This window comes from Lampetra fluviatilis, chromosome 20 (genome assembly GCF_964198595.1).
Source record: "Lampetra fluviatilis chromosome 20, kcLamFluv1.1, whole genome shotgun sequence".
In the NCBI taxonomy this organism is placed as follows: domain Eukaryota; kingdom Metazoa; phylum Chordata; class Hyperoartia; order Petromyzontiformes; family Petromyzontidae; genus Lampetra; species Lampetra fluviatilis.
The window spans coordinates 13,210,334-13,230,022 of NC_136294.1; the positions used below are offsets into that span (position 1 = coordinate 13,210,334).

Consider the following 19,689-nt stretch of genomic DNA (forward strand, 5'->3'; position numbering starts at 1 on the left):
TTAAGTTATTTCTCAAATCTTTGAGTTGGCAGTCTAAATTACAAATTGGTCACACATTCAACTATTTAGAGAACTTGTGTACGAGCAGAGCGCATCTTCGTGTATGTTGTCAAATCTACTGGAAATCCTGCAGGACATTCGCTTCCCCTGCCAGCCGCCCGGCTTCCTTCCTGTAAGGAAGCGCCGCCACGAGGAGAAGGAAACGTCAGCGATGTATCACCGAGCATCCGTGTCCCCGCAGCAAGGACAACAAAGACAAAGACACCCCTGTATAGCTTCCACAGACTGTTGGGGCAAGTGCTGTTAGCGAGTAGCACCTATTAAGGCCGCCACGGTACACGAAGGGGTGGGTGGCCACCGCCACGCCCGGCTGCCTTTGTCTCCCCAGTGGCGATGTTTACACACTGCATTGGGCATTCAATTGAGGCTGAGTCGACCTTGGGTTGGCCCAGAACCGGTTAAAATAATTGTCGCCGGTGTTGGTCGTGAGTGGGAATCGTACGCGGGTCGCCGGGTTCGTAGTGCAGGGCGCTAACCACTACACTACCGCTCCCCACTGTCATCGCAGCAGACGCACACAGAATAATACACACAGACACACACACAGAATAATACACAGACACACACACAGAATAATACACACAGACACACACACAGAATAATACACACAGACACACACACAGAATAATACACACAGACACACACACAGAATAATACACACAGACACACACACAGAATAATACACACAGACACACACACAGAATAATACACACAGACACACACACAGAATAATACACACAGACACACACACAGAATAATACACACAGACACACACACAGAATAATACACACAGACACACACACAGAATAATACACACAGACACACACACAGAATAATACACACAGACACACACACAGAATAATACACACAGACACACACACAGAATAATACACACAGACACACACACAGAATAATACACACAGACACACACACAGAATAATACACACAGACACACACACAGAATAATACACACAGACACACACACAGAATAATACACACAGACACACACACAGAATAATACACACAGACACACACACAGAATAATACACACAGACACACACACAGAATAATACACACAGACACACACACAGAATAATACACACAGACACACACACAGAATAATACACACAGACACACACACAGAATAATACACACAGACACACACACAGAATAATACACACAGACACACACACACACAGAATAATACACACAGACACACACACAGAATAATACACACAGACACACACACACAGAATAATACACACAGACACACACACAGAATAATACACACAGACACACACACAGAATAATACACACAGACACACACACAGAATAATACACACAGACACACACACAGACTAATACACACAGACACACACACAGAATAATACACACAGACACACACACAGAATAATACACACAGACACACACACAGAATAATACACACAGACACACACACAGAATAATACACACAGACACACACACACGCACACAGCCCGGGCCTGGCTTGGCACAATACCATGTAGCGATTGCTTTTGCACAATTGCTAAACTCAATTCCCACATAAATTGACCATCTAAGGATGGTAATCCTTTAAACGATTATAACACATTTAAAATAAAATGTAAACATTGCTTGTTGGCTTAGCACAATACCGATTGCTTTGGCAGAACTGTTAAACTCAATTCCCACGTAAATTGACCGTCGAAGCATGGTAGTCCCTTAAACCATTTCCCATATTCAAGATAAAATGTAAACATTGGTTGCTGAAATATATTATTACAATTATGACGATGCTCGTTTGCCCAGGAAAGCATCGCTGAATCTCCAGACTCGTTTTCAGGAGGGTCCTGCCAGGTGTTCGCAGTCCGGGGCGATGTAGCTGCTGCTGTGCGTAACGCCAAATGAGTAATTTAAAGGTAACCTTTCCACACTGACCTACTTTGTAGCAATGCCAGTCACTGCATTGTGTGCGTTTTCAGCCATGCGAGGAAACCTATACAGAACAGGGGGAGAACATACAAACTCCACAAAATTATACAAGTAGTCACGAGACTTTATATCAGCTAACTGGTCAGGTACCTTCCTGAATGTGACCATTTTAAACATTGCCTTGTTAGATCTGTCCACAGCAAGCAGTGGACATGGGTGCAATGAGCAAGTCACATGCGGTGGGGGTAAAACAATTTTATTTTTTATTTTACCAGGCAAGGCCCACTGAGCTATGGTGCTCTTTTTCAGAAGCGACCTGGCTTTCACAAATTAAAGCTCAACCAAGCGGCTTATCGTTGTGTGGAAATGTATAGCAGCCAAACACTCTAAACGCGTCTTTCTAAACGTGGAGGGAAAACCAGAGGACCCGGAGGAAAAAACCACGCGACCACCACGAGGAGAACATGTAAACTCCAAATAAACAGGCATCCGGGTCGGGACCAAACCAACGACCTCCTGTATGCCGCGCGAGGGAGTTAACATCTCATCACCTGAGTGTGGGTAATCCCATCACGTCCAAAATATTTGGCCAATGTGCTGGCCGCTTTCCGGCAGCGGTGGCGTGAGCAATGATATTGCAGGGCTGCGCCCTTACCTTCACCTTTTTCTGTTCGTCAGACCGAGGTGAAGGCACGTAAATTTGGCACAGCTTACAATGGCAAATTATAAAACATCTACCCATACGTCAATTGCACTGGATAGAAATCAACGTGAAGCAGACAAGTTGATTGATGATCCAGCGGTCACTGATTCACTCCCAGTACCTACCGCTCGATGGAATTGATGGGAGTCAACGTAAAGCAGTCGGCTTGGCTGAGGATGGAGTACTCACCGATTCACAACAAAAACAAAGATCCCCGTACAGCCTTCACAGACTTTTGGGGCAAGTGCTGTTTGCGAGAACCTATCAAGGCTGGCACGGCACACGAGGGGGTGAGTGGCCAGCACCACGCCTGGCCACCTTTGTCTCCCCAGTGCTGATGTTTACACACTGTAGCAGGTACTTATTTAAGGCTGAGTCAACCTAGGGAAGGTCCAGGACCAGTTCAGTGTCTCATTGGTAGTCAGTTGCCCCCGTATTACTCTTATCTCGCTACTCCACTGTCACTCATCGACTCCTCCACCCATGACTGCCTCGTGTCATCCACAGTGTGCTCACCCCCTCCACACTACAGGTCACAACAGCAAATACAGAGATCCCCCATATAGCCGTCAACAGATTGTTGGGGCAAGTGCTGTTAGCGAGCACCTATGAAGGCCGGCACAGCACACAATGTGGAGGATGGCCAGCACCACGCCTGACCGCCTTTGTCTCCCCAGTGCTGATATTACACACCACACTGGTTACTCATTTGAGGCCGAGTCGACTTAGGGGAGGCCCAGGACCAGTTCAGATTATTCCTCACTGGTGTTGGCCGTGAGCAAGAACCGAACTCGGATCGACGGGTTCATAGGGCAACGTGCTGCCCACTACGGCTGCCCACGAGAGGTCACAACAACACACTCGCTAACTCACCCACCCACCCACTCACCCACTCACCACACCGCAGGTCACAACACCACACTTGCTAACTCACCCACTCACCCACTCACCACACTGCAGGTCACAACAACACACTCGCTAACTCACCCACTCACTCACTCACTCACCCACTCACCACACCGCAGGTGACAACACCACACTTGCTAACTCACCCACTCACCCACTCACCACACTGCAGGTCACAACAACACACTTGCTAACTCACCCACTCACTCACCCACTCACCACACCGCAGGTCACAACACCACACTTGCTAACTCACCCACTCACCCACTCACCACACTGCAGGTCACAACAACACACTTGCTAACTCACCCACTCACTCACCCACTCACCACACTGCAGGTCACAACACTTCACTTTCTAATGCTTCACTCGCACAGCTGCACTGTGGAATTCCCCCCCCCTCCCCACAAGCTCTTATAAAGATAACCTCGCTCAATTCAAGAAAGGCGTTACACTCCTGCTCCACATCAACCTTCATCGGGGCTGTTTGTTGCGGACCGCTTGGGAGGAGGTTTTGGGTGCCTTAAATTATAAAAAATCTCCGACATGAAATCGGCGGCGAGCATTGCGGCCGTGCGAGACGCCGCCCCCCCCCCCAACCCCGGGGGGCGAAGCGTGGGGGGCGCTCGCGTGGGTGACACACGCTGGGCCCCCCTGGGGCATCGGGCTCGGTACAGAAAAGGGGGTGGTGGGGGGGCTGGGGGATGTTTTTTTCTCTGCCAATTTTAGCAGCGCCGCCACGCTCCTCCTGCAGAAATGTCAACATCTTGACGCACATTCTCACTCGGCGAGTTCACCCCGCATTAGCATTGCTCGCGAGTCGCGTCGCTAAATGTGCGCTCAATCCCACTCGGCGATTACTTTCTCGCGCTCGCCGAGCGCACGAACGGAAATTATAATGGGGCCGCCGGGCTCCGGCGAGCGACCTCTGCGCTTGCAGCGCCGGCACGGTTTACATCAGCGTCCTTGATGACGGCTTTACTATTTTGTTAAATGAAAATATATCCGCATGGTTTGCACTCATCATTATCGCCGTCGTTCGTGACGACGGTGCGATTCGACGCTGTAAATCGCATCGTCGCGATAATAAAGCGTCACCATAAATGGGCATCTATGAACATTTGGAACAAACGGAAATCACAGAGATGTGAGGGCCATGTATAAATATAAATTATTCATCCTAATGCTTATTCTACACTATCCGGAAGGCCACAAAGCCCCTCATTCTTAATAATTTTAATCGAAATATTTATTTACAAAAGACACAAAGGAAACACGTGCATGAAATTATGATTACATTAATGTGTCAGCCGTTCAGTGATGCACTTTATGAATCCCATTTAACTATTACCTGCATTGCTTCCGATATCTGTGGCTGCCAGCAATAATATGAATCCCAATCATAGCCAATGGTCAACATGGAAATGTAGAAGTCGCGAGATGAAACCAACATCTGTCCTGCGGCCCACCAAACATGGGTGTTGCCTTGGGTGAAAGCGTTCGGGATAGTCTCGGTACGCATGGTGCGGTGCCGTGAGAGGTGACAGTGTGCCGTGCTGTCGCACGGCGCTACCTCTTTCACCACTGCCCACACGACAATCGTCCCATTTATAGCGTGCCCAGAAATCGAGAGGTGCTCCAATGAGCTGTCACAGTCGTAAATACGGTGGCGAGATGTTAACTACCTCGTCTGGTATGCAGGAGGTCGTGGGTTCGATCCCGACCGTGACGCCTGCCGCTGTATATTTGGAGTTTGCGTGTCTCTCTCCCCGTGGTCACGTGGATTTTTCTCCAGGTTTCTCCAGTTTTTCCGTCCACATTTAGAAACATGTGTTTAGACTATTTGGCCACGTGATAAGCCGCTTTATTGAGCAATTATTTGTGGCCAGGTCACTTCGGAAAAACAGCTGTATTGCTCAGTGGGTCTTACTTGGTGAAAAAGTTTACTTTTGGTTTATTTATATTTGTAATTTCCATACCTTTCCTATACTTTGCACTCCTATCAGTTATTTTCTTGTTGCATTATTTGTTATTTTAACTTTCTGACCTGCCCCTCCGGGACATCTGTGGAAAAGAGCTTCAAATCTCATCGGATTCCTCCTTCAGTCTAAATCAAGATTTTGATTCTGAAATATGCAGACGATGGGGGGGGGGGGGGGTGATTGAGAATTGAGTCACCTTACAGCCAATCCTGGACCCCCCCACTCTCCCCCCCCCCCCCCCACTTAACCAGACAATCAATGCCCCCCACCCCACGTGAACAGACGCCCCCCGCTGGGAGAGCCGTCAGCCCAGAGGACACAACTCACAGGGTCACCCCCCGACCGAGTTTTCTGCTCGCCTGTAAACCGTCGCACGTACAATGATGGGTCCAAAACAATAAATGTGGTGGAACGGATTTTAATATTCGTGGCGCTCGTGCTAATTACACTGCGGCCATCATTTTTGCAGGGTCCCCCCCCAACCCCCCGAGGCATAATCTGTTGAGCGATTTACCGCGAGGTGCGTTCGAGCTCTCTGCCCTGCCGCCAAACCTCACGCCGTCGCCCAAACGGGCGGTGGGGCAACATGCGCAGCAGCCTCTCTGTAAACTCCTCTCAGTTACGCCGCTGCACGCGACGCCAGGACCCAGGCTCCCGTGCCACTCTCTCCCCCTTACAGCCGCTTGATCTTCGTGGAGTTGAAATGTTTAACTTCGTTCCACCCTTTCCTTCCCCTTGCATGCACTGCGGTGAACTTCTTTCGCACCGTACACAGCCAACCGTGCTAATCGGAGGTGTGGGGGGAAGGACAACAAACTAATCACAACAAGCAATTAAAAAAAAATTAGTTTTCAATCTAGATTTGACCTCAACTCTACATCCCCGTTATCCTTCTCTTCACATTCAGCCCAACGGGATGATTTGGCCACAATCATCGCTCCATGGGAATTAAAAAATTAATACACTTGTAAAAGCATTTGCTAAATAAGCAATACATAAAACATGTGTACCACTTTGGAGGAACCACAACGGGGTTGGTTATGTAAACAGACTGGCCCACCTCCATGGAAATGTGGAATTTGCCCCGGGGTTTGAGATGAGCGCCAACCACTTGCTTGTGTGTCCTGGCTGGGACACACTTGGGCTTTCGAAGCTCCTCAAAAATTCCTCGATTAAATAATATACATTTTAAAAAAAACTTTCTTTAAAACACGCTTTTATGAAATGTACTAGTGATGGAAGAACTCCACGACTCCAGGAAGTGGCCCCGAAGCTTGCCATAACGTAACGGACCATGGGCAATTACAGCCAACGTCAGTTGAGCGTGGACAATTAGACCCAAGCCGAAACATAACATATAAAAAAGATTGTTTAAAAATATTTATTTTTTATTTTTAATGATAGAATTTAGTATTGTCATCAGTATGACTTAAGTATACCAAGTTTGCAGTCGATACCACATTGGGAAGTGGGTTACAATTGAGTTACAAGATTTGAGGATACAACAGACAGAGTGAGTTAATAAAAGCGTGTAATAATAAAAATAAAAGTTGGAGAATCTTCAGGGCTATTTATTTACTTCGGCGGGTTTACCGAGTGGATGCCGATTGCATCTTCAGCAACAAGGGAAGAAACACATCTCTTTACCCCTTAGAGATCTACCAGTACACAGCGTTCCCTCGGTTTGCGATGTCGTCGTCTAACAATATTTCGATTCACGATCCGCCTTCATTGGGGCCCCGTTGTTTCTAGTAGCGACACACTTTCGAGTCACGTGTGATTTACAACGTCACGTGGCCGCCAACTTGGGCCAATCAGACCGCTCCAAAGTGGACTCAGCAGACCTCGGCCAATCAGCTACCCACCCATTCATTGGCGTTTTAAGAACCGCAGGTAATATTTGTAAATGTATGCTCTATTTCTTAATTATTTATCCATGTTTCTATTCATAGTAATGCTTCGGTATGTTCTTAGAACGTTTATTTATTAAAATTACGTGTTTAAATATTATAAACTGTGTTTTTAGGCTGAATAAGGTCAAATTTCGATCATCTTTGTACAAATTAAGCCTTTAACGTGTATTTCCCATATTCGCTTAAATGCTAATTTCAATTAATGGTTATTTTCGTGGAATAAACAACGTGATGAGCGCACGCGAGACGTGTCCTCGGGTAGGTCGGGTGAAACAGCCGGGGAGTGTGGTGCGTGCCGCTGCTGCCCCCCCCTCCCCCGTGTGGAGGAGTCGCGGCACGCAACTTGATGTCGTTATCCCGCGCAGCGCAGACAAGCCAGTGACCTACTCTCTGCCAGTCTGACGAAATTAACCCTCATACCGCTGTGACAAGCAGAATTGAGAGAAAACGGTCCTCCTCAAAAGTAAAAAAAATATTTTAACGACCCCCTCTGTACACCGATGACGTTCATTAGATGTACAATGAACCATGATTCCGTCCGTCATAGATTTAACACGTTGTTTTGGCGTGGGTCTCGTTCGTTTCATTATTTTCTTTTATTCAAAATTATTTGTTTGGGTAGAATTTTTTTTGTTAATGCTTGTTGCAAATTCACGTCCATGTGGTGTGTCTGTGCGTGCATGTTATACGGTGGGCCAGGCCGCTCGGCTGCTGGCTGCTGCCGCCACCGCCGCCGCCGGTTCACTGGCGGGGCACACACGTGCAGAGTGCAGCAGAGGACGAGAGAGGGTGCAGGAGCGCCACCCCCCTCCACTCCTCCACACCGACCTCACACTACGTGCACTGCAGCAAATGACTATGTACATTTGTTTTGTATTACCCGTCTAGTTAATGTTCTCCATATTTACGCGTGACAATATCTTAGTTGTGCTGAAAAAGGTGCTATTTTAGTAGGTTTCAGGTCAGAGAATCATTTCTTGAGGAACGCATCTTAGGTTATGTAATGGGACCTTTTGGAAAAATACGTTTCGATATATGTCTGATGTTTCACTTTGCATTCAGGTTCTCAAGGACGCATTTCGGGGTACGCCCCCCGTATCCCGGAAAACGTTGCACACCCGGTCCACAACTCCGCCGCCGTATTCTCTAGATTCTTCATGTTGCACCATGAGACCTCCTTTGCCGGTATTAACTTCTGATAATGGGGTCTTCCCTTTTCTGGCAATAAAACAGATGTTGAGATTTTTTTTTTGCATGTTCACCACAAGTACAGACATGATTCCTTGCAAAGGTCTCAGTTTGGTGTTTTAACATCTTAACGCCACTGTTTTATCGCCAGAAAGGGTAAAACCCTATTGTCGCATTTCATGTTGATTTATTTTAAAGCGGAACTCGGCGGCGCATCAAATAATCGCGTGGGCGAGCGCACAACCAGATTTGTGTAAGTTGATTGACGGTAAACTTCAATATGATCACGCTGCCGGTGGGCTCATCAGTTGGGATGCGTGGGACGGACACCGCCGCCACCGCCGCATCTCTCCACGAGCCCCCCCCCCAACACGCTGCCCCCCACTGACACGGGGCATCGGGTTCACCATCTCGCGCTCATTGTTCTCAACACGCATTGTGGCGTCCGCTCCCACCTTACTGTACACCTCGCTGACCTCACTTCCTCCCGCTTTGGCAGTCTGCCACTTCTGTCCTCCCCCTTTTGTCCATTGGACGAGGTTTTTATAAACCGCGGATACCCAAAGCGTTCGCTCCCAGTTTTTTTTCGCCGTCCGGAACGCTTTATCGTTTTCCTTTGAAATGTTACGCACTGCACGCTCTTTTCGAAATGTAAAGCGCATGCGTATTCAGACGGGCAGAAGTCGTCCACTGACACCCACAGTGGCAGACCGCACACGAGCCTCGAAACGTCAGAGGCCGTCGTCCGGTTTGGGGGTTGACGTGCGCCACACCCCCCCCCCATCCCACCACCGGACAAACCCAGATCTGGCGCCCGAGGACGTGCATCTGTTCTTCGGGACGTGGTCTACACGGGAAACATTTTAAGAATAACATCGTGGGCACAGGATACGCTCTGGAAAACGCCCGTGACCCTGATGAAACCATTTGGCGTGATTGATGGTGAACCGTGCGAGTTTCTACGTTGGCACGCGTCTACACAAAAGGATGTTCAAAACGGGGCAAATTATCCAGGACATTGCTATGATTGATTGTCGAACATTTAGCGTCCGCTTCGTACAAAGTTTCTTCAACAAATTATTTGATTAATTGCGGGGGGGGGGGGGAATCGCAAGCATACGGTGGACGAGCGAGATACCAATGAATGCTGCTGCGGTGGCATGTGGCTGCACGAGAAGACCAGGGGCTGGTGAGGTGGGAGGTCAGGGTGAGCGGCGGCCGAAGGAGAAACTTCTGGGGGCATCAGAGAAGAAGGGTGAGAGATCAGGAGAAGAGCGCGGAAGAACTGTCTCCGTCTTGTCTGCGACTCCTTTCATCCACGAGAGCTCTAGGATCCGCAACAACTTCTATCACCTGAGGCCCTGATTTTACAATTATCCAATGTTACCTGATAATGTTCACAAAAGGCGACGTGGAAGGCGTCCAATTACTTGCAATATTTGGCCCCGAAAGGCAAGCGGAGTAAATTCCCCGTGAATGAACCGACGGATAATAGGATCCGCGGCACCGGTACCCGCACGTCATCGCGGACAAGAGGAGATTCCCTCTGGGCGGTCTCCCTGATGCACTACCGTTGTGAATAAACAGGCCGCATTCGTGACATTTTCCAGTTTCATCTGCAGCAGCAATTACCCCCCACTGTGAGAGAAATTATAAACTTAAACATCGTTATTAGACAGCAAAGACCCCTAAATTAAGACAATTTACAGGTGATTAAATGTAACAAATTCACAAAAGATGTGCGAGGACAGTACAGTCACGTAATAACCTTTGGGGAAATCTGTCTTCGTGCCCAAAACGAACATAATCGCTGTGGTTCCACCCCGTGATAACCGTGGCTCGATGTCAAAGGATGCGGAAAAGTGTCAATCATCAAGCCAAGTACAAGGAACAGTCCAAGCCTCTAATTTAAAAAGCTGGTCACGCATCAATGACAACGTGATGGCTTTTAATAATTATGACTTAATGTGACCGTGACGTCTATCCAACATTGTATAGGCAATGTGATGCAAATTAACGTTGTTGTTGTTATTGTTATTATACAATTCTATTCTGCGACTGTGTATGGCTGTGGTGTGTTAAGGAGCGAGACACCACTATCGAGATCTGCTGGCCACAACGAGCGGGCTTCAGAGAGAGAGAGCTCGTGGAGCTTTGCTAGTCCGTTGAAGAAGCGCAGACTACAGGGATTAATCATGTATGGTCCATCATTTGTGTTACATGGCCATAATTACACTTGGGCCTTTCTTGAATGCATCTATACGAGTTTCTGCATATCTCTAGGAGTCTCTCTGTATCTTACTGGAGCTCCGTGTATCTCTACGGGTCTCTGAATCTTTACGTATCTCTATGCATCTCCATGCGTCTCTGTGTGTCTCCATGTGTCTCTGTGGGTTAACTTTATGTTCCACAGTTTGAGTTGCATGGCTACGATCGCACTACTGGTGGCTTCGTCTTTCATGTTACATTGACGAAGGACAGGTGAGCATCAGCCTCTTGACGACGCGATGCGTCCGTTACGACAATACAGCTCAAAGTGGCGTGCAAAGGATTCCAGCTAAAATAGCAAAGCGCATCGCAGTGGTTGTGGTTAACGTGTCGGAGTTACAAGGCGTGATTTAATAGAGGGACAGCGAGTGCTGGCACGCCACATTTATCCAGTTCCACGGATCGATGCAGCCAGCCAACGAACCCTGCCAATGTAAAGAAGCAACCACAAAAGACACGAAGATTGTAAGAAGTCGTTTTGACGCCAGCGTAGAGAAGCGGCCCTCTTCACAATGCAAGGAGCACGCAAGCCGCACCGACCCACGAATAGATGCACTTTAGCGACTCTGTAAACAATCACTTCTTGTGAAAACAACGTCCCGGAGTTCTGCCATTGACCGTTGTAATCTGTGTTATAAAAGACGCAACTTCTGTCTTCGCAACCTGTATTTTAGAATAAAAGTTGGGGATGTGTCGTATAAAAACATCGGGTACACGCGCGTGTCACCAGATGTGTACAACGTTTATTTGGCACGGGGCTACACCGTAGGTGCGCGTCTCCCCTTCCCCAAGCGTCCGATAACCTGAAGAGCACGGCGAGGCAGACGCGCTGCGTAACTTCACAGCCCGCGAGACCAGAGTGCGAGGCTCTGCAGCGCTGTGGCTCCAACACGCAGCACATTGCCCCCCGCTGCTGCTGCTGCTGCCGCAGCGCGGAGCGCTCAGCCGCGTGCCGCGCTCAGCTGCCGCTGCATCATCCGCGCGGCCAGCAGCACTCCCGCCCCGAGATCGCTCGCTCCCCATCATCCCTCCCACCCTCCCACCCCGACATCACTTCCTCTCCTGTATCGCTCCCTCCCTCAGATAACTCGCCTACATCACTCTCCGCTACATCGCTCCGTCCCTGTCATCCCTCCCGCGCCGATACAATCCCTCCCCCGCATCTCGCTCTCTCTATAGTGGGATTACGATCGGATCCCGTGTTAGGTTACAATTACGGCCACTCTCGTTTGAATTGAAGTAACGGTGCTTTAACGCTCAGAGATTCAATACATCTCCCTTTTAAACTCAGAATCGCACGCGCAGAGCGCTCTCGTAGCAGTGGAAGCCGCTCCCCCTACGCACAGCGCACGGTCTGTCCCGTACAGAGGAGCAGAGTTCGTCTCGCTTCGGTCGGTACCCGCATTCTCTGCATCAGGAGACGCTGCCGGAAAGTGAGACGCACCCCAAACGTGTGCCCGGGCGTCAACAACAACTTCACACAGCATCTGGTCTCACACACTTGCACGAGGCTACCGCAATTGCGTACAGTACGACGCGTCGCCAACGTTCGCTTTCAGACGCGCGGTGGGAGGAGAGATGCGTCGCGTAGTCGGGTGACAGGCTCCCACGTGCGGCTACGCAGCCTGACGCGCACCCCCACAACCACCCCACACATCAACCATCAACAGCCTTGCTCTGGACAACTTACGCAACACGATAAATAAAGCAGACACCAACGCCTCCTCCGCGTAAAACAATGTCTTCAACATCCCATCAAATGCATGGTCCTCTGGGACTGCATCAAGGCAACGCTTGGCAAGAGACACAGCAGCAGCAGCAGCGTTCGACTGCAACTTTCTGTGGCCTCACACCTCCTGCAGGCATCAACAGCCGCGTCTGACAAGTGGACAAAAGATGGGGGGGGGGGGTCCAAGAATAATGTCGGGAACCTACAAGCAGAGCCCAGTGTCATCCCCTCTATCTGGCCCATTTGCGCTGGAGGAATTAACACGGCTATATTCGCCACGAAGAACTGGCAAGGATGCTGGCCTGGATTGAATCGCCCAGGGTCTCTCTAGAATCTGGGGACGAAAGCAAGACACTGGCTATCGGACCTCTTCACGGTAGTCCACTACCAGACGATGTGTGTTGAACTTCTTTCGCACCGTACGTAGCCAACCGTGCTAATCGGAGGTGTGGGATCCTGCCAGATATTGCCTCATCCCACTCCTCTGCACCGCAAGTAAACCTTAGTTGAAGGCGCTTCTGGCCCGACCTCAACCCGATCGTTGATTCCAGCTTACCGAAGAAACTCGCCGCGTTTTAAACCTGGATGTGAGTCGCTGTGACCATCTCCTTGCTCCCACAAGCCATGTTGAGGCTGCTCTCCGATGAACACACGAAACAGGCGTGGCACGAGCGGATGTATCATCTGCCTGTGACGACACGGTGTGGCGACGTAGACAAAGTATCTAGGCTCATCAAATGCCAGAAAACCGTCGGTTGCATCAGAGGCTTACTCGGAAACCGCCGCGCCGGTATCGCGTGCATCTAGAATTCTAGATGGACACAACAACAATGGCCTCCACTGCTCGTCGACGTGGTGACGAGCGAGACCGTCAGGATGGCATCCCGGACATTAATTTATGGAGACGAGATCGCACGTGTGGTACAGTACAAGGCAACAACAACAACAACCAGCAGTCTCCCATCGCCCGCACTCTCACAGGCGGCCTCGAGACTCCGTCACGGCGAAGACTGGCGACAGCTTCACGTCTGGACGACGAGGCTGCCGACCGCTTGACGGTGACTCTTGTGGGGCGGAGGGTAGGACGTGAAGCCAGCCCCCAAAATCACCTCGGCGTGACCCTGGATAGGAGCCGGAGCTTCGGAAGCCCCCTCAAAGGGGCCCTCAACAAACCCCACGGTCTGGGTTGAGTCTCAGAGAGACCGAGCGGGCACCACATGGGGGGGGGGGGGGGGGGGGGCACAAGTGCACGCACAGCAGCGACATTGGCGCTGCTGGTCTGTTCAACCGCAGAGGACTGCTCCCCTGTACGCTCGCCAAGCCCTGGGACCCACAACTCTACAATGGGCACCACAAGCAGGGGGGCTTATATTGACACCCCCCCCCCACCCCGTGCAAATACTCCCATCCCCACACTGGCTCCAAAAAAACCACCCATCCAAGATCCAAAGAGATGCCCAGACCTGCTTTATGTAACCCAGCGCATCTTGGACGACCTGGAGCGATTTATCAAACAAGGAGCTCGTAACGGACCCCGCACACCCCCCCGCCCCGGTTCGACCCCTAGCCAGTGCAGAACAGGGCATGGCAGATGCGGTCACCTCCTTCCATCGATGGAAAACGAGGAACGGACTTCGCAACAATGCAACTGCTACGGTCACCAGAGCCAAACCATGAATCCCACACACCCCCCCCTCCCTGCACGCCTCCACAGAGGATTCATAACCTCAATATATAAACACACGCCATGCGTATAATGTGTCGTAATTTCACATTGTCATACGAAAGAATGAGCGCCCCTCCTCCCCCCCAGATTAGGCTGATCCGCGGATACGGGGCAGCCGCGGCCCGTAAAGGCGCGGGGCCGCGTGGTGGGCGAGTGAGAGAGTGAGAGGTCTTCTGTGTGGGCAGCGTGGTGGGCGAGTGAGTGAGAGAGACGCCTTCTGTGTGGGCAGCGTGGTGGGCGAGTGAGAGAGTGAGACGTCTTCTGTGTGGGCAGCGTGGTGGGCGGGTGAGAGAGTGAGAGGTCTTTTGTGTGGGCAGCGTGGTGGGCGAGTGAGTGAGAGAGAGGTCTTCTGTGTGGGCAGCGTGGTGGGCGAGTGAGAGAGTGAGAGGTCTTCTGTGTGGGCAGCGTGGTGGGCGAGTGAGAGAGTGAGAGGTCTTCTGTGTGGGCAGCGTGGTGGGCGAGTGAGAGAGTGAGAGGTCTTCTGTGTGGGCAGCGTGGTGGGCGAGTGAGAGAGTGAGAGGTCTTCTGTGTGGGCAGCGTGGTGGGCGAGTGAGTGAGAGAGACGTCTTCTGTGTGGGCAGCGTGGTGGGCGAGTGAGAGAGTGAGAGGTCTTCTGTGTGGGCAGCGTGGTGGGCGAGTGAGAGAGAGAGAGAGGTCTTCTTTGTGGGCAGCGTGGTGGGCGAGTGAGAGAGTGAGAGGTCTTCTGTGTGGGCAGCGTGGTGGGCGGGTGGGCGAGTGAGAGGTCTTCTGTGTGGGCAGCGTAGTGGGCGAGTGAGAGAGTGAGAGGTCTTCTGTGTGGGCAGCGTGGTGGGCGGGTGGGCGAGTGAGAGGTCTTCTGTGTGGGCAGCGTGGTGGGCGAGTGAGAGAGTGAGAGGTCTTCTGTGTGGGCAGCGTGGTGGGCGAGTGAGAGAGTGAGATGTCTTCTGTGTGGGCAGCGTGGTGGGCGAGTGAGAGAGTGAGAGGTCTTTTGTGTGGGCAGCGTGGTGGGCGAGTGAGAGAGTGAGAGGTCTTCTGTGTGGGCAGCGTGGTGGGCGAGTGAGAGAGAGGTCTTCTGTGTGGGCAGCGTGGTGGGCGAGTGAGAGAGTGAGAGGTCTTCTGTGTGGGCAGCGCCAAGGCAAACGCCGCCAGTGATGGAGCCGGGCACACACGAAGTGACGCAAGCGATTATATAATCATCACCATAATCATCAGCAGAGCCATCGTTACGTTAATGATGATGAGACACAATCAACCCCCGGCTCCTCGCCGTGTTTGTCTCCCCACGTGCTTGTGTTTAACAACGTCTGCCTGCCTGCGCCGCTGCCCAGCCCAGCTGATGTGACCTCCATCGCCCAAGCCTGAGTGGGGTTCAGTGCGTGGGGGCAGCACAATCACAACCACCACAACCACCACCACCAAATAGCTGTCAACCCACACGGCTCAGCCGCCGTATTCTTGGACAGGGGAATTGAGTTTTCAGGTCCATGGCGTACAGCCGTTCATATTTGTTTGTGTTTCTCCCTTGTGATGGGACTTTTGTAGGATGGACGTTGAATTTATAAGGTCACGGAGTGACCAATGAGGTGTGACTTGGTCTGTAATAAAGCAGGGCACTGATAAGGGGTTGAAAGGAATGCCACCACAACACCACAGCAATACAACATCACAACACCCCCACAACAGCAATGCGTGCTGACACGCGCGCACGCACTCACACACACAGCGACACGTGTAACACACACACACAGCTGATGTCATCGCCTACCACGTGTGGTGCGGGCACACACACAACGACACGTGTAACACACACACACACAACGACACGTGTAACACACACACACACAACGACACGTGTAACACACACACAACGACACGTGTAACACACACACACAGCGACACGTGTAACACACACACACACAACGACACGTGTAACACACACACACAACGACACGTGTAACACACACACAGCGACACGTGTAACACACACACACAGCGACACGTGTAACACACACACACACAACGACACGTGTAACACACACACACACACAACGACACGTGTAACACACACACACACAGCGACACGTGTAACACACACACACACAACGACACGTGTAACACACACACACACAGCGACACGTGTAACACACACACACACACAGCGACACGTGTAACACACACACACACAACGACACGTGTAACACACACACACAGCGACACGTGTAACACACACACACAGCTGATGTCATCGCCTACCACGTGTGGTGCGGGCACACACACAACGACACGTGTAACACACACACACAGCGACACGTGTAACACACACACACACAACGACACGTGTAACACACACACACACAACGACACGTGTAACACACACACACACAGCGACACGTGTAACACACACACACACACACGACACGTGTAACACACACACACACAACGACACGTGTAACACACACACACACACACAACGACACGTGTAACACACACACACACACGACACGTGTAACACACACACACACAGCGACACGTGTAACACACACACACACACAACGACACGTGTAACACACACACACACAACGACACGTGTAACACACACACACAGCGGGCACGATAAGCGAGATGTGGCCAGGCGTGTCCACAGTCCTCAGTGCTGCAGCGTGACACGTGCGGTGGTTAGCGAGGCCTGTTGTGGTGGTTAGTGGTGGTTGTTGTGGTGGTCGTGACACTTGTGGTTCGTGGTGGTGGTTAGTGGTGGTGGTTAGTGGTGGTGGTTAGTGGTGGTGGTTAGTGGTGGTTGTTGTGGTGGTCGTGGTGGTAGTGGGGAGCGGTAGCATCACAGTGAGCGCGTTGCACTACGAAGCAGCCGAGCAGAGTTCGATTCCCGCTCACGGCCAACACCGGTGACGATTATCTGAATCGGTCCTGGGGCTCCCCTAGGTCGACTCAGCCTCAAATGAGTACTTGGTGGCGATGTAAATAAAAACATCGCCACTGAGGAGACAAAGGCGGCCGGGCGAGGTACTGGCCACCCACCCCCTCGTGTGTCAGTGTCGGCCTTGATAGGCGCTCGCTAACAGCGATTGTTGTTGTGGTTGTGGTTGTTGTTGTTGTTGTGGTTGTGGTGGTGGTTGTGGTGGTGGTTGTGGTGGTGGTTGTGGTGGTGGTTGTGGTGGTTGTTGTGGTTGTGGTGGTGGTTGTGGTTGTGGTGGTTGTTGTTGTGGTGGTTGTTGTTGTGGTGGTGCTGATGAAGAGACGGGGACGTGAGGGCATGGACCGCGCGCTCTGATCCCCGTGACAACCTGCGCCTGGTGACGCAAGGCAGGGAGGGCGAGGGGTGTGATGGTGATGGTGGTGAGAGTGGGGGATATGATGGTGGTGAGGGTGATGGTGGTGATGGCAAGGGTGATGAGGGTGATGGTGGTGAGGGTGATGGTGGTGAGGGTGATGGTGGTGAGGGTGATGGTGGTGATGGCAAGGGTGATGAGGGTGATGGTGATGAGGGTGATGGTGGTGAGGGTGATGGTGATGGTGGTGAGGGTGATGGTGATGGTGGTGAGGGTGATGGTGGTGAGGGTGATGGTGGTGAGGGTGATGGTGGTGAGGGTGATGGTGGTGAGGGTGATGGTGGTGAGGGTGATGGTGAGTGAGGGTGAGGGTGATGACGCATCTCGTCGTGATGGTGGTGATGTTGAGGGCGGTGATGGTGAGGGGAGGTGATCATTTGTGTGATGATGGTGAAGGTGGTGGTGGTGATGGTGAGGGGAGGTGATAATTTGTGTGATGATGGTGAAGGTGGTGGTGGTGATGGTGAGGGGAGGTGATCATTTGTGTGATGATGGTGAAGGTGGTGGTGGTGATGGTGAGGGGAGGTGCTCATTTGTGTGATGATGGTGAAGGTGGTGGTGGTGATGAGGGCAATGTGTGTTGTGTGCTGGTGAGGTAGGTGATGGTACGGATGTCACCGTGTAGTGAGGGTGTCACTCACTGTGTGGTGAGGGGTGTCACGCTGTGGTGAGGGTGACACGGTGTGGGTGAGGGTGTCACTGACGCTGTAGTGAGGGTGTCACGCTGTGTCACGCTGTGGTGAGGGTGTCACTCACTGCGTGGTGAGGGTGTCACGCTGTGGTGAGGGTGACACGGTGTGGTGAGGGGTGTCACTGACGCTGTAGTGAGGGTGTCACGCTGTGTCACGCTGTGGTGAGGGTGTCACTCACTGCGTGGTGAGGGTGACACCCCCACGCTGTGTCACGCTGTGCCACTCACCGTGCACGCGGAGCCAGCCCTGGCGCGGCGAGGAAGCGGCCGCGTCCATCCCGGCCGAGTCCACCGCGCTCCGCCCGGGACGACTCCCCCGATCCCGACCCCCGCGTCCCGCTGGAGACGACTCGGGGACTCGGGGGGGTCACGGCAGCGGCGTTCGCCGAGAATCGTTCGCGCTCCACCCCGCCAGTTGTATCCCTCCGGTCCCCCGGTCGAGGCTCCCCTCCGCTCTGGCTCCCTGGACCCCCCGAGCGAGGCTCTCCCAGCCCCCGGTGCCGTGATCCCCTGCGAGAAGCCGGGGGGGGGGGGTCCCTGCGAGAAGCCGGGGGGGGGGGGGTCCCTGACTGTGGCGCACGTGGGAGCGGGTTCCACGACTCTGCCGCACGTGGGAGCGGCAGCGCTGCTCCGATGTGGGCGGAGCAGCCCCGCCCCTCCCCCGCGGCCACCCCGCCCCTCCCCAGCGCCCCGCCCCCACGACACCCCCCCCCACACCGGCCAGTCGTGAGCACTCGAACAATCGAGAGCGCCGTGTGGGGGGTGGGGGCTGAGCCAGGCGCGACCAATCGAGCTCGCCGCAAGTCGCCCCGCGTCAACTCCAGCTGGGGGGAGGGGCTATGGAGGGGGGGGGGCTATGGAGGGGGGGGGGCTATAGAGGGGAGGGGCTATGGAGGGTGGGGGGGGGCTATAGAGGGGAGGGGCTATAGAGGGGGGGGGGGTTATGGAGGGGGGGGGGCTCAACGAGCCAATCAAAAAACTCGACGACATCTCGCAGGCACGCGACGATTGAATTCGAGATCAATGCGATAGCAGACGTTTCGGGCCATGCGCCTTGGGCAGCGCCAAATCAACGCGTCACCGAAAAAAAGACCCCCCCTCCCCCAACTCCCCGAAATGTGTCAAGCACAAGGTGCATTGTTTTTGTAGAACTCCGGATTATAAGACGCACCCCAGCAAATAAGACGCAATCACCGTCGACGAAGTTGCACGCGTCTGGTGACACGCACGCAGACACACACACAGACACGCACACAGACGCACAC

The 19,689-nt window shown here is 52.3% G+C and overlaps 1 protein-coding gene across 1 annotated transcript in view; it reads right to left on the bottom strand.

The window, feature by feature from the left end:
- Window positions 1-19,069, bottom strand: part of LOC144937974 (ras GTPase-activating protein nGAP-like) — a 585,198-nt gene extending 566,129 nt beyond the window's left edge. The window contains exon 1 of the mRNA XM_078865638.1: window positions 18,653-19,069. Coding sequence (XP_078721764.1) covers window positions 18,653-18,701 — 49 coding nt within the window. The 5' untranslated portion in view covers window positions 18,702-19,069. The remainder of the gene's footprint in view (window positions 1-18,652) is intronic.
- Window positions 19,070-19,689: the final 620 nt, after the last annotated feature.